Below are 15655 nucleotides of genomic sequence, written 5' to 3' on the forward strand. Positions count from 1 at the left end.
TGAAACAGCGAATAAATAACGGAAAAAAAGAAACAAATAAATAAAAATAAATCCTACGCTTCTAGAGACACACAATTTTAATAACGAGGAGGAAAGCGAGTCACGACATGTCGACTTTGTTGATACAATTAAATACAAAATTTTTGGTTCACGTTTCGTTTGATTGATTTTTATTTAAATTTTCGGCGGCTTAATTTAAATTTATTTATTATTAAAATAAATCTCGCTCTCGGTGTCATGCTCGTTGATTGACTTTCGCGCACAAATGCAAGAAATTAGCAAATAATTGCGTGTAACGGCTTTTTTTCGCCATTTAAAATTATTATTCGTCGTTTAGTAAAGAAAGTTTGCTGTTTTTTTGCGAGGGAGTGTAAAAGATTTATCGAGTGAAAACTTTGCAAGTTTCGTTAAATGAGTTTATTAAAGATGAGGAGAGGTGAGCACGAATGGAAAGGAAAGAAAAGAAAAAAAATGCAAAACCAGGTAGGTCGTCGTCGTTGTCGTGCTTATCGCGTGAAGGTGGCATGGTGCAAACAAAAAAAAAAGTGTAATTATTTGCTTTTTGACACCTACGTGAGAAATTGTGTCTTTATTTGTTGGTGATCGGTCGTTATTTGGTCAAGTAGAGCACAGAGAGGCGTGAAAAGGAGACGAAAGTTGTTGGCAATAATGTGGATGAATCAACATTGTGGTGCTTTTGTAACAAATTGGATGGTAGACTATGCTAAAAAATGGACCTTGAGACTGATGAACAATGAGATTCTTTCAAAAAATGCATTAAAAAATGTAAAAAGCGGTTTTTTTGAGATTTTCAGGAAAAATTTTAATTTTTTTACTAAAAATTTAGTATTTTTTTTTTTCTAAGAAATGAAGGAAAACGCATTTTTTGCCTTTTTAAAAAGGTTTTATGATTTTTTTCATTAGAAAAACAATCTTTTTTTGGGTGAAATTTAATTTTTTAAAAATTTTTTTACCCTTTTTGTGATTTTTAACGAAAATGATTATTTTAGATTTCCTTATATATTTTGATATTTCAACAAATTATTTCTCAAAATACAAAATTTTTTAAGAATAACCTCCAAATTAGTTCAATTTCTCGTTTCAAGAAGATTTCATGAACTTCGGTTCTTTGTAAGAACTTTAAAAAAATATTAAAAATCGTATTTTTGCGATTTTCTTTAAAAAGTTTAACTTTTAGGCTAATAATTTTAATTTTTTAATAATTTTAAAATTTTTTAATATACCTAACAAAAATAAGTAAAAAACGATAAAATTTACGATTTTTATGAGGATTTAAATAAAATAATTTTTTTGACATTTTTTAAATTTTTACCGGAGAAATTTGATGAAAATTTTAATAAAATTTAGCAGTTGACGCACTTTTTATAGACAAATTCGTCATTAGAGGAGCTTTACACAATAGAAATCTCACATTTTCACATTGAACTCAAGATTTTTATCTTTCTTCGCCATTTTAACGCCAATTTATTTCATATTTAATAAAAAAATCAACTAAAAATATCAAATTCTCGTAAAAATACGTCCATTTCTGACACAAAAACCGCATGTCTTCATTTTCTGTCTGTGCGATAAATCGTCTCTAACGGTCACCATGAGACCGGAACATTTGCCATTTTTCAGTAAATTAAACAAAAAAAGTAAAAAAAAAATAAATTTCCTACCTTCAGTACTGCTGGAAGTCTGTTTCAACGGCTCTGAAGCAGCTGGAACTTCTGGTTCCTGAGCAATTTTCGTATTCATCATCGAACCCATTTTCACTTTTTTTTTACCAGATTTTTTTTTCCTTTCAACACTTATCTCTTTTTTATAGCTTTTTTATTTTTTTTTGTGATTTTTTTTCTTATTTTTTTCCTTTTTAATTATTTCCAATTTATTTTTTTAAATATTTTTTTTTTGTTTCACAGAAAGAATTAAAAAAACGTTTTTCTTTGAAAAAATTTTCAGAAATAATTTTTTTTATGACACAAAATTGACACTAAAATCACATGCTACTAGATGAGGAGACAGAGTTAAACTACTCCGACAGGCGCAGAAAAAAACGTGGTGCTACGATGATGACTTACGATCTGTAATGAGAGCGAGATAAGAGAGATTAGTTGGGGTGACTTGGCAAGGCTTGACTTTTTTTTTGTCGTGAGAGAATGAGACGAAACAAAAAAGTTGTTGTGAAAAATTCTTCAAAAGAGAATTCACACAAATTTTTTGTGTCGAGTGAAACATAAATATTGAACAGATGCGCGTTCGTTACTGGATTCAGGATGCAAAAGTTGCATAACGTTTAATTGCGTTCGCAAACTCTTTCATTAGTGAATTTTGCGAGCTTCACACACGCAAAAAGACATAAATAAACTCCGTTCCAATAATATATAATTTGAATAATCTTTTGCAAATTTATCAGCGTCACTTCTTGTTCTTCTTCGTCTTCGGTCTTGAGTTTTTTTTTTGTACATTTGCAAATAAATTTGTGTGTGTTGTACGAAAAGCCGTCGTTGTCGCCGTCCAGCGTCGTATTTATATCTTGCAATATAAAATGCACGAAATGTACGCGAAAAATGAACAAAAATTGAGTACGGCGCGTTCGTGTGTGTGTGTGTGTGTGTGTGTGTGCGAGAGCGGAGACAATGCAGTTTTTGTCTGCTTGAGCTTGCATTCGACGAAAATCCAAATGATATTTGCGCGATTTTCCGGCACTTTTTCGCGAAAATTGGCAAAAACTTACACTTTATCACGCGACAATGGCACTTAGTGACCGCTTGATGCACAATTTACTGCTAAACTCTTCGATTGGAACACTAAATAAGCAATAAAATTGGAGCTTTGATAAATTTGCTTTTTAAACGAGCAAACGATCGACACTCAAAGCTAACGAATCAAGTTCGACTTCGCAGAGGTAAACTTTCGTTTCCCGGCTAAACGTTTGCCGGTCGCGAACATCAATGAAAATTTCCGTAAAAATCCCTTCAACTCTCACATTTTTCATGAAATTCCATTAAAAACACTTTAAGAAGGCTTTTCCAACAAGAAACTTCAGAATTCAAGTAAATTTCTTATAAGATTCAACTCCAATTGGAATACTTCCCTAGACGATCGACGAGTTGAGTCAAGCGACGTACGTATAGAATGCACGATCGCCGTACAGGAATTTTTGCAAACGATCGTACGGCAAAACATATTTTGGTGTGTGTACGAAATTTGCGAATATGTAAAAATTGCGATACATACATAGCATATGTGATTCCCGGTTTGCAGCATTTGCCAAAGTTTAAAAGTGTCAGAGGACAGATGTGATGCTGGAAATTTTTTTTGTTGAATTTTGAATCAATCGTTAAAGATTTTGAAACGATATAAGAAAAATCAGTTGAAAGTTTGCGGAATTTTTTTTTAATTAAATTTAAATTAAATATTTTCTCCATTTCAAAATTTTAAAATAAATAATAAAAAAATTGGAATAACTTATCAAATATGACAGAAAAAAAATTTCTAACAATACCTTACAATTTTTGCCTCGTTGTTTTTTTTTTTATTGTAAGTGATTTTTAAAATCAATAAATAATTTTCTTATTTTTTCAGGTTTTTATTCTGAAAATCGTCGTCGAATTTTTATTCAAAAAATTCAAACCTAAGACAATTTTTTTTAAATTCAATTTAATTTATTTATTAATTTTTTTTTTAATTTTATTATTACATAATTTAAATTTTTGTTAATTTAATTTTTACCTAATAATGTTGGTCTTTAAGTTACGTTTTGTTAGTTGAAATTACAAAAAAATTCTCTTTTATTAACATTTAATTAACAAAACTCCTATTTGGTTTTATAATTTTAAGATTCTCTAAAAAATAAAAATTGTTAAAATTTGCTCTTGAAAAATTAAATTAAATAAGGCCAAAACAATAATCCTAAATGTTTCAGGTTTCATAGACCTTCTGAACATTAGGTAGGATGTATATCGAGTATCTTGTAGTGCAAAAAGTTCACTTTTCTTTATAATTGCCAAAAAGGAAGGGATGAATATTTTTCTTTACAAAATGGATAATTTTTCACTAAAAATTTGAAATCTATCGAATTTTCAACTGATTTTAACGAAAAAATTTTCCTCATCATCATTTTCAAAAATATTTAGGTCAAAAATGTAAAACAATTTGAAATATTTCTTACATTTTAGATACTCGATATCCCAAGACTATTGTTTTGTAAGACTAATGTTTTGGCCTTACTAATAATAGGTCGAAAAGAGATCGAAACTTACTCTAAAAGTTCTCAGTAAATTTAAACTACTTTCCTTTTCTCCGTTTAATAAGTCCTTCAACTGCTCCTGGACCGTGGTCAATAGGTTCTCAGTGTCGTCGTTTGAGATTTTCTCGTACTCTTTTGATCGCAATATAATCAAAGAATTTTTGACAATATTTTTTAAAATTACTGCAGACTGCATGTTTGACGACGAGGCTTTACAGATGTTTCGATATTCCATGGCAAGGGATCGGGTTTTTATGGCTGAGTGCATCTCTGATCGAGACCAACGCAGCATCGGCGGAAAATAAATAGCTCCAACCCACAACATCAAGAGGTGGCGACGATGGACCTACGAGAGGAAATCCGAAGACTCCGAGGCCTACGCATAGACGAGCATCGAGGTCAAGCTCCCAGCCACCGAGCAACGCCATCAGTGAGAAGACCACGCATCTGCTATAGATGCAGGCGCACAGGACACCGCGCTGCAAGTTGCAGATTTGCTCCATGACTCTTGTTTTTTTTTAGTTTATCCCGATTTTTTTTTCTTTTTTTTTCTCTTAAAATTTCTATCTTGAGTTTTTTTTTTTTTCTAATATTTTTTGCACACTTTTTTTTTTCATCAATTCCAACTATTACTTAGCGTAGATTTTTTTTTCTTCTGACTTTCCATTTTTTTTTTTTCAATATTTTTTCTATTATTTTTTTTAAATTCTTTTTTTTTTGATTTCCACTTCTTCAAAGTCCTAGACACTGAAGTGGACCTCCTTCCCCACCTGTCGTCGCCCCCGAACTATCATGAGCCTACTATTGTGTCTTTTTTTTCAATTATTGGAGTATAAAAAATAATAAAGATAATAATAATAATAATAATCTCAATATGAAAGAAGTCTTCGTCAACTTGAAAGAAGTTTGGCACTGATAATGTCATTAAGCAACAGGATCAACTGCATTACCAACTCATTTCCTTGTCTTCCTCAACGAATACGATGGGGTGCGTTTCTGTAAGTTTAATTTTTTTTAAGTTTTCAAAAAAAGGGACGAAAAAATTTTTACCTGCATGTTCCACAGCTACAGGGGGAACATTGCAATTGATGCAAGGAAAAATCGTGAGGCTACAAGGTGCTTGCAATTTTTTTTTATGCTACGAACGACGAATTTGTTCGCCTTCGGATTTCATGAAATTCCTGCTCTAAAAATATTTTCAAAAAAATTTTTGGACAGTTATTTTTATTAAATATTTTCGTTTAAATTTTTAACTTGAAATACTCTGAGATCAATTTTAAATCATCAAATCTCAATGTAAATACCACAAAAACTACTAAAATATTCATTAAGGGCCCAAATTTGATAAAATTTTGTCATTTTGTATGAAATAGTATTTCAAAACTTTTTTTTTTTATTTTGCCCCCCCCCATTTTGAAAAAAATCTTTTGGGACAAAAACATCGAAAAAAATTTGAACGGCCTTAATTTAAAAATTTATTTTGATTAAATTTAAGATAAATTTATCATTTTATAACATTCTTAATTATTATTTTTTTAATAATTTTTTATTTTTTACTTTATTTGACGAAATCTAAAAATTCTTAAAAGATCAATAATTTTTTAAAAATTTGCTTAAAAAAGTAAATTAACAGAAAATAATAAAAAATATATTTCCACTTTTCTCGGTATTTTAACGATTTTTAAAATTTAATTGTTAACAAATTCTGATAAATTTAGTTAAATATTTAAAAAAAATATCACTTTAATTTGGCAGAAACAGAAATTGAAAATATTTTTTAATGCGATTGGTTTTGTAATTTTTACAGTAAATTTAAATATGAAAATGTTTTTTTTTTTCATAAAATTAAAATAATGTTTTGCAATAGTAATTTTAAAAAATAATAAATATATAAATTTTGACTCTAAATTTTTTGATTGATCGAAACCTTTGATTTTATAAATTATTATTCAACAAAAACAAAAAAATAAATTTTTGGTCAAATATTATTTTTTAAATTGAAAAAAAAAATTGAGCCCAAAAAATAAAAAAAAGTTATCTTTTAATTTTTAACGAACTTTTTCATTACACACATTTTGAATTCTCTTTTTGATTAAAAAATTCATCACTCACCTCACATCTACGAGAAACGTCAAAATCATATTGACTTGATGTGGCATAACAAAAGCAGATAATCTCCACTTTCTCACTAAAAATTTAATTTTTCCTTATTTATTGGTGCGTGAAGAAACAACGAAAAGATGCCGCCAGTCCGAAAGCCGAACGAAGGTCTCTTGGCCCGCGTAAATTTCCCTCTGTACTCTGTGGAAATGCTGACATCGAGGTACGTTTTTTTCACTTCCATCAATTTTTCATGAATCACTAAAATAAATTTATTTTCGATTTACTTCCGCAGACACGTCCTTGTTGCTGGCGGTGGCGGAAGTAGCAAGACTGGCGTCGCAAATGGCTTCGAAATCTACGAATTGTATCACAACGGGACGTCATTTGTGGCAGAGGAAGTGTTGCGACACGAAACTGGACCAACTGTCGTCATGAATTGTGCAATTCGACCGGATGAGCGACGAACTTTGCTGGTTGCGGGTCAAGAAAGTCACTGTCAGTTGTACATGATTAACACGAAAATTGTCTCGGATGGCGACGAAGAAGACACGAAAGAGGCATCTGGTGAAGCAAATGGCGTGCGAAATCGTAAAGCAAGCGCTAAAACATCAGGAGTGCAAAAAATTCCCACAAATAAACGAATAATGTTCGAAGTCAAGGCTGGGGACTCGATTCAAACGGACTTTGCAAAGCCAGATCCGTTACAACGTGTCGTCAGAATCAGCCCGAATGGCAAATTAATGGCAACGGGAGGCATTGACGGGTTCATTCGCGTTTGGAATTTCCCGTCAATGACAAAAATCACCGATATTAAGGGACACTCGAAGGAAATTGATGATTTAGACTTCAGCCCTAATAGCCGCTTCTTATGTTCCGTAGCGAAAGATGGTGCTGCATCGATTTGGAATCTCCAATCGGGGCAAGAAGCGACAAAATTGACCTGGACTCCACCAGAAGGCATCAAATATCTCTTCAAACGATGCAAATACGGGACAATCGAAGGTCGCAACGACAAATTCCGTCTTTTTACGTTAGCAAATCCGCTTGGAAAGTCCGGAAAAATTAAGGGATTCTTGCAATCGTGGAATATTGACACAGGAAAGCTCAATAGTATTGTCGATATCGATGAAAGTCTTGCTGCGTTGGCTGTTCGGGAAGATGGCAGATTTGTAGCTGTCGGAACAATGTTCACCGGATCCGTTTCCATCTACATCGCATTTAGCTTGCAACGCGTGCTTCACATTCCAAATGCGCATTCGATGTTTGTGACGGGACTTGCCTTTTTGCCCGTTACAGATATCGATGGTCCAGCCATTTCGAGCAACACGGAAGCCTCAGTGGTGTCTATTTCCGTCGATAATCGCGTTTGCATTCACAGTTTGCAGTACCGACGTAAGTTTTGACATTATGAGGCCGCTTTAATGAAACTCAAAAAAAAAAAAAAATTAAAAAATTTTTGAAAAAAATGAGGGGAAAAATAATATTTTTTTATTTGACGATTTTTTTCAATTCTTCACGATGTTAAGAATTAATTTTCATGAAAAAAAAAATTGAAAAATTAATTTGGAAAATTAAAAAAAAATTCTAAAATATATCGTAAAAATTAGTAATTTTGGTTTTTAAAATTTAAAGAACTTTTTTTTGCCTCTTTTAATTTTTTTTTTCAAAAACTTTGGACAAAATATTTGAGTTTCATTTCAAGCAACCTAGAAGGATAAAAAAAATAATTTCTTAATCCAAAATTTTGTTTTTTTCAGATACGTTACCGGAATGGTTGGCCATTATTTTAATTATTGTTGTGCTGTTTATGACTTTTGTTTTTTGTTCGTACATGGGAATCTAACTTTTTAGGAAATTTTGCTGGTTGGCTTGAATTAAAAAGCTTTAAAATAAATTAAATTAATTATTGAAAAGCAATTTTTATGATTTTTTTTTCTAAAATTTAGTTATTTTTGAGAAAATAAAAGAAATGAAGTTTTCCCTGGATTTGAATTAATTTCTCGAAATTAAATTATTTGAAAATTTTCAAAATTATGTAGAATTTTCCCATTTTTTCAAGATTTTTCTCGTTTTCGTTTAAAAATCTTCGAAATCCCTCACTTTTCAGTATGATCTTCGCCGTCCCAGCATTTGTGAATGAGACCATTTGTTAGTAGATGTCCCATAACTGGACAAAAATCCTACCCCTGAACTCCGCAGAAATCAAAACACAAACAAAAACAAAATTTCTGATGGAAATTTGAAAATAAAACTTACATGTGATGAAAATCACTCTCAAATAAGAAAAAAAATGATTAAAAATCATCCAGCAGACTGTGATATTACAGAAGTGTCGAGCAAAAAATCTCGACTGCCTCGAAAAATTTACCGAAAACTCTTAAAAAAGGCGCAAAGAAGGCGGAAGAGACAAAAATTGGCTCAAAAACGAGACGAGGAACAAAAACTTTTAGAAGCTGATCCACTTTTTCAACAGAAACAACGTGAAAAATTAGCTTTGGACCTCGCTCGTGAAGAATCTGAACGCGAATCCCGTCGAATACAGGAAGAAAAGTGGCTGGAAACAGAAAAAATGTTTCAATCTAAAATCGCTGAGGCGCGAAAACGTCAAGAAGAGTTCAACCAACGACAAATGGAACTGCTTCGTGAGGAGGAACGTCGTCGTGCTGCGTTACGTAAGGAAAAAGAAGACCGAGAACGTCGAGAGCAACTCGCCTTCGAGACATATCAACAACAAATTGAATCTTACACTACAGGAATTCGCGAAGAAATCCCCGATTTGCTTCAAAACGCCGCTCAAACCAATCCGGGACGCGAAACTTGCGGATTTTTCTTGAAAACCAGCGTTTGTCGGTATGGCGATGCCTGCGTGAAAAACCACATCAAACCCGGAATCAGCAAAATCCTGTTGATACGAAACTTTTTCACGCATATTCGACTCGATCAAGCCCCAAACACGGAATATGGCGGAGATTTACACTTCGAATACGAGGATGGGGAGCTGCAAAAAGCGTATGATGACTTTTATTACGACACCGTGCACGAAATCGAGAAATTCGGGGAGATAGAGAATTTTGTGACAGCCAAGCAGGCAGCACCGCACTTCCGGGGGAACGTTTGGGTGGAATTTAAGGACCAACGAGATGCGTTACGGGCTTTTCAGGGACTAATTGGACGATTTTACGGTGGCAAGCAACTAACAATTGAGTTTTCGGGGATACCGAATTTCGTACAAGCACTTTGTGGTACGTTGATGATCGGCATCTGAAGTGACTTGTATCCTTTTTCCAAAGAAATTTGATTTTTAATGTTTTTTTTGTAACTTTTTTCAAGCGAATTTTACTCAATTATCTTGATATTCGTCACAGGCAAGTCTTTTCGCAAGTGTTGCAACCAAGGATCGAACTGCAATTTCATTCACATGTTCAAGAATCCAGGAGTGAGGCACAAAATTGACGCATTTTGGCTTCAAATGCAATGGGAAATGCTGAAAAAGAAACAACGGACTTCTGAAAGGACTGAAATTTCGTAAGTTTTTCATAGAAATCGCCTAAAAATGAGTTTAAATGTTTTTTTTGTAGTACCTGGGACGAGCCCGAAGACAAAAACGCGGAAAAACGTCACTGGCGATGGTCCGAAAGTCCGGAGCGCCGAACAAAGAACACGGAAGTAGAATCACCACCGAAAAAGAGACCGACCAAAGATAAAGAGACCCGCGATAAGCATCATAAACACAAGAAAAGTCGTTATAAATAACGTTTTGATTAAATAAAATGGACTAATCTTTCTTCCAAATCGCTTATTAAAGCTATTAAATTCAAATTGAAAACCGGAGCTGGTGAATGATAAATTTCGGCAGATAGCGGATATATCACAATTAGCAGCAGCAGCAGAACGAGTCTTCATGAGGCCAGTTGCGCACTCAAACAAGCCACAAAAACTCGTTTTCAATTCTAGTCTCAGAACATTTTCGATCCACACAGCGACATTTACATATAAAAATGTTTTGTATTCCAGTCGTGTGTTTTGGATATTTTTCGTGAAGGTGCGTTTTTGAGGGTCATCTCAGGTTAATGATATGTTTTTATTTTTTTTTTCGTATGCTCGTCGCGGATTTGTTTTTTTTTCCTTCGTAAATGATAAATTTATATCAGACGAAGCAAGAAAAAAATACAAAAGTGCCTGGTACCATTTGTTCTAAAAGCAGAACGTTCTAACAAAAAAAAAACTTTAAAAAATTCTAAATCCGTAATCATCAATCGTTGTCGTGTGACTCGAAAAATAGATCATCCTCATGATTTGACAGAGTGCTCGAAAGTAAAAGTCCTCCTAAATCAAGTTTATTGCCACCCACATTGCGAAGTTTGTTTTAAAGATCTTTTTTTCGAAAGGCAGTTTTTATTATTTAATGCTGTGGTGGTATTGACGAGAAATAAATAAAAACAGGATTTGTACCTAAAGATAGTCCCACGCGAAGAATCGATCCGTTCTTGAAACGTTACAATGTGTGTGAAGCATTCGTGCGACAACATTTTTCGATTGTGGTGTACGGTTTGAGAGCGGTAACACGAGCCTCTAACGATAACATGTTTTTATGTGAAATATGTCGTCGTTTTAATTGGGATTCATTTGAGCGCATTTTTATCAAAAATAAAAATAATAATGTTTTATTTCACTGCATAACAGGCAAAAATCCTTGGACAATCTTATAACAATATATTCAAGGCTTCACAATCCTGCCATCCTTCCTGTTGACCTAGATTGGTAAGGTTGTACATTCTAGTAGTCGCAAGAGATAACAAGATACAAGACAAGAACAAAAATTCACCAGCGATTGGTCAAGCCAAATTATTTTTTTTCCTTTACCTCAAAGACGATGAGATTCAAACCAATCATCTGATTTTAGAGCCATTTGCTTGATTCTGATCCTTGAAACTCCAAAAATAAAATATCCATCCTGTGAAACTGTCAAATTTGAGGTAAGCGCTTTTACATTTTTGGTCAAAATTCGATAAATTTCTTAAAAAAATTTCTTGCTAAATTTCTTGCTTTATTTAGACTTATTATTTTATGTTAATTTTTTTCTAATATTTTTTTCTTTTTTTTAGTGTTAGAATATTCAGGTTAAAACATTAGCAAAAATTGTACAAAATGTGAATAAAAAGTGGTAAAAAATGTAAACTTACCTACATGCCCACAATATAAAATGCCCACTTAGTAGCAAGGATTTTAAAACTCATCTATATCCAGAAGCGCAATCCTATATGTACTGGCTCATTTTCCTGTTGTTTAACAGAAAGTTCAAGGGACCTCTAAACATTACTATAACTATGATGATTACCATGATTAGAGTATAAAAGGAAGTTGAAACATTTAATAGTTATTCAGTTAATAAAATATATTTCATACCAAAGGTTATGGGCCCAGAGATCGCTCAGCCAATCTGAAAAAAATCCTGAACCAAATTATAAACAATTGTGTTCATCATATAAACACCTTGCTAGAGCAAGAAAATATTCTGAGTATATGCTCATGTCAAGATTAAAAAATGACAAAGGGCTGATTTTTTTAATTGAACCTTTTTTAATACAGACCTGTTTGGAGCCACTTTTTTACATGCTCATCAAAACACGCAATCCGAAATAAGTTTGACCGAAAGATGATTTCTAAACTTGTTTCTATGAATAAATAACCAAACACTAATTAAGACACAACACAAAAAATACTGTTCCAGTCCTCTACAACATTTCACGTTTCGCCAATATTTTATTCAAATTTTTGTTGTTTTGTGTTTGTCAAAAATCTATTTAGAGTTCTATTGAATCGATCAGAGAACTTACTAGAAAACTTTTTTGTAAGTTTTTTTTTTCAATGTTAACAATCACATTAATAGGCCACCAACACTTTTTTTCGTAGTTTAAATAAACGTCTAATTATGTGCATTCCATCAAAGATCACACGACGTCGATTACTTTTTATTGTTATGATCAATCTACGTAGAGGATGATATCGAAAAAGTCATTATAAAGCCATTAAATTCATTTTATTATTTATTTAAGAAAATTGTCGGTAATTAAATGCAATTTTTTTTCGCGCTTCGCTTTGATAGACGAGCGACACACAAAAAAAAATTAAAACACAATGAAATTAATGTGAATTCTTAATGGAATTGATTTGAAGGGAAATGACAACGATTGAGGTCAAGAATGAGAGATCCTTGTGTGTGAGTTGCATCTTCAATTTGATGCGCTTGTGAGAGTGAAAACCGCAATCAGGTCGATCAATTACAAATGCTGTCACATAAATCACGGGGCAACCACCATTTGTCCTCGTACACTGAAACACGAGAAGGTGTCACACGGTATCGCACAAGAAGAGATGTCACGAAAAAAAAAATTAACAAAATAAATTGTGAGGAACCAACGTCAATATTGGCCTTTGTTACTTTTCAATGTTATTTTAGCAAAAAATAACTATTTATCGATAATTAAAAAATCCACACACAAATATTTGACCAAAAATTAAGTGCTTATAATAATATGCAAACACTTTCGATCATCATCCAATATTTGGATTTCGTAATATTTGGTGTGAAATTTATCGATGTGAAACAAAGTGAAGTGACCCAATAAAGAATTGATGAACCATGGAGACGTCTGGTAATTTATGCGCCTTTCTAATTGGCGTCCTATAGAACAAAAAGACAAGTAAAATGACATTTTTGAATTTGAATTAACAGAAAAGCGAGTTTCAAATTTTTAACAGAAATTTTTTGAATTGACATTTTCAAATTCATGAATGTAAAAAAAAACAAATTTTAAAATAAGTTTTTGTTTTCTAATTAGTAAAGTGTTAAATGATCCATCTTAATTAACAAAAATTGTGAACTTTTATCAAAAGTTCGTAAACGTCAATTCAAAAAATTACCGTTAAAAATTTGGAAATCGCATTCTTGTTAATTCAAAATTTTACAGTAAATCGCTCAATTAGAAGATCGCTGTTTGATGAACCATGGAGACGTCTGGTGATTTATGCGCCTTTCTAATCAATTACCACACATTCGCCAGAGTCACAAAGAACTGCGAGAGAAAAATAGAATGGCACTGTTTGGCGTGAGTAACGGCAAAATTATAGCATTCAAATATCAACTAGTTAACTATCTAGTTAGTTAGTCAAAATGTGCTTATAAAACACACTCTAAAAACATAATTATCATGTCTAAAATTTTGTTGTTGTGAAGCGTTGTAGTTTGGAGAGTGAGAGAGAGAAAAAAAACGTGACCACAATTACTCTTCTTGTTTATTATATAGACTTGCGAGCCACTTACAAATGTATGTTGATATGTTGTTGAAGCCGCAACAACAAAAATGAAAAATGTTTTCTTAACAAAAATAATGATGTAACAAATTAATTATATGCCTCTGGGTGATGATGAACGGATTTTGTTTTATTGAAAAAGGGACAAATTATGTTAATATTCAATCAATCGAAACTGCAAAGTGATGTGATGGTTAAAACGAATGGATTGGAGATGATTGGTCACGTCTTTTATTTTAGGAAATGAATGTTTAAAGTGCGGATAATTCTCGAAAATTGCAGTTTTTAATGATGTAGCTTCAAAATAAATATGGGAAACCGGAAACAAGTGAAGATTTTAATTAAACTAAACAAGGTAAGTTCTCTTCTTTTATTATAATTACCTATCCTTAGACCACGGAGCACTGACTCACTACTTCAAAATGTCGAAAATGAAATTCAATGCCAGTAAAACGAAATTTATGATACTGAATGAAAGCAGAGGAGAGACAGGAGCACTTGAAATGGACGACTCGCTACTCGAATGAGTCCGAAAGATGAAGTACCTGGGCATCATGATTGATGAAAAGCTCAAAGCTTCAATCGAAAAAATATCTATTTCATGGGTCGCATAAAAACGATGCTGGAAATTCCTCATACAGCCGAACATTGATTACTGCAGCACGATAATGATGCTAATAAAGGAAGAAGATATGAAAGCGATTCAAAGAACATTCAATAAAGCACTGCGAGCAATCCTGCTCAAGGATCGATATTCAAACGTGGAGAGCATGCTTAAAGAAACAAAATTATTTGAAATGTGAAATTTCTTGAAACCTTTAACTTTGTTGAAGAAAAAATTAGATTCCGATACAAATCACATGCATTTTTCGCATTCCAATTGAAACGTGAGAAGTAATTTATTGAACACACTCAAGAATGCCAAATTAAAATTCTCGCATGTGATGCTTCTTCTTTGTCACTGCAGTCTGCAACAAACATCGAACACATGAAAAAAAAGACAAATGTAGTGTGAAAAAGGTAATAATTATTAAATATACCTCTCCGATTCATCGATTATTATTTTATTATATAACACCACACCACATCACACACACACACAAGACAATTAATTGGCGCGAACACATCACCAATATCAATAAATAATAAGCGACGCGTACACACATGTGAGACATTTCGGTATGCAGAAACGTCGAAAAAAAAAACATTCAAAAAAGAGTACACTGACTGCTGCATCACGTACTGCTCGTCTCTCGCGCGCGCATCGTATATTCCAAAATTGAGTCAAGGTTTTATTTAAATACAATTTCAATTTTTGTTTAACTGTCTTATTAACAGCTCAACTACTCAAAACCGCACAGAAGAGGACGCAATGATTTTTTGTGTTTGAGTCGAAGAAAAAATGATGTGTGAAGCCGTTTGTTGTTTCACTGTTAAAATAATGCACGCGCTTCTTCTAGCACAGAAAAAACATGCTAATAAATAATAATGCCATGCTATGCAATGAAAAAAAAAAAAAAAAAATATGATGATATATGATACTTGATAATTGCCTGGCAGCAAGTACGTTCTCTTGTCATTTAATTGCAGCGATTGTTCTTGAGCGAACTCGATTCCCTTTTAAAGCGATCCACTGACAAATTGCAGAAGGAAATGCAGATATTTTTTTAATATTTGCTACCTTCGACAAGGTAATTATGCCACATGTCGATAAGATGAGTTGATAATCATCGAATGACACACAATTGGCGTCGTTGTTGTCCGTGTTCCATACTCGCGACATAATGACACATTACCTCGTTCGCGTTCTTCTTTTGTGCCTGTACGGATCGCGCGCGCGGTTGTTTTTATTGAACGCGAATTATTTTATGTTTTTTTATGAAGATGGTAATGCATTTTGTGTGTGCTGCATGCAAAGATGTCACTACAGACAAGTTCAGGCTCATGTCACGGTCAAACAGTCATGTGGTGTTGTTTGTTGTT

At 32.8% G+C, this 15655-nt stretch overlaps 3 protein-coding genes across 4 annotated transcripts in view; 2 read left to right on the forward strand and 1 right to left on the reverse strand.

Moving 5' to 3' along the window:
* Window positions 1–2876, reverse strand: part of LOC134830157 (serine/threonine-protein kinase 10) — a 33832-nt gene extending 30956 nt beyond the window's left edge. For both annotated transcript variants that reach the window (XM_063843548.1, XM_063843546.1), the window contains exons 1-2: window positions 2741–2876; window positions 1683–2087 (exon numbers count right to left, since the gene is read on the reverse strand). In XM_063843548.1, coding sequence (XP_063699618.1) covers window positions 1683–1773 — 91 coding nt within the window. In that variant the 5' untranslated portion in view covers window positions 1774–2087; window positions 2741–2876. The remainder of the gene's footprint in view (window positions 1–1682; window positions 2088–2740) is intronic.
* A 3510-nt stretch (window positions 2877–6386) lies between these two features.
* On the forward strand, window positions 6387–8275 carry LOC134830087 (prolactin regulatory element-binding protein). Its single transcript, XM_063843451.1, has 3 exons — window positions 6387–6578; window positions 6651–7750; window positions 8116–8275. The coding sequence occupies exons 1-3, from the start codon at window positions 6496–6498 to the stop codon at window positions 8199–8201; spliced, it is 1269 nt and encodes a 422-aa protein (XP_063699521.1). The 5' UTR covers window positions 6387–6495; the 3' UTR covers window positions 8202–8275.
* A 371-nt stretch (window positions 8276–8646) lies between these two features.
* On the forward strand, window positions 8647–10111 carry LOC134828664 (U2 small nuclear ribonucleoprotein auxiliary factor 35 kDa subunit-related protein 2). Its single transcript, XM_063841645.1, has 3 exons — window positions 8647–9600; window positions 9724–9883; window positions 9937–10111. The coding sequence occupies exons 1-3, from the start codon at window positions 8649–8651 to the stop codon at window positions 10109–10111; spliced, it is 1287 nt and encodes a 428-aa protein (XP_063697715.1). The 5' UTR covers window positions 8647–8648.
* Window positions 10112–15655: the final 5544 nt, after the last annotated feature.

Source organism: Culicoides brevitarsis, chromosome 2, assembly GCF_036172545.1.
Source record: "Culicoides brevitarsis isolate CSIRO-B50_1 chromosome 2, AGI_CSIRO_Cbre_v1, whole genome shotgun sequence".
NCBI classification, from domain to species: Eukaryota; Metazoa; Arthropoda; class Insecta; order Diptera; family Ceratopogonidae; genus Culicoides; species Culicoides brevitarsis.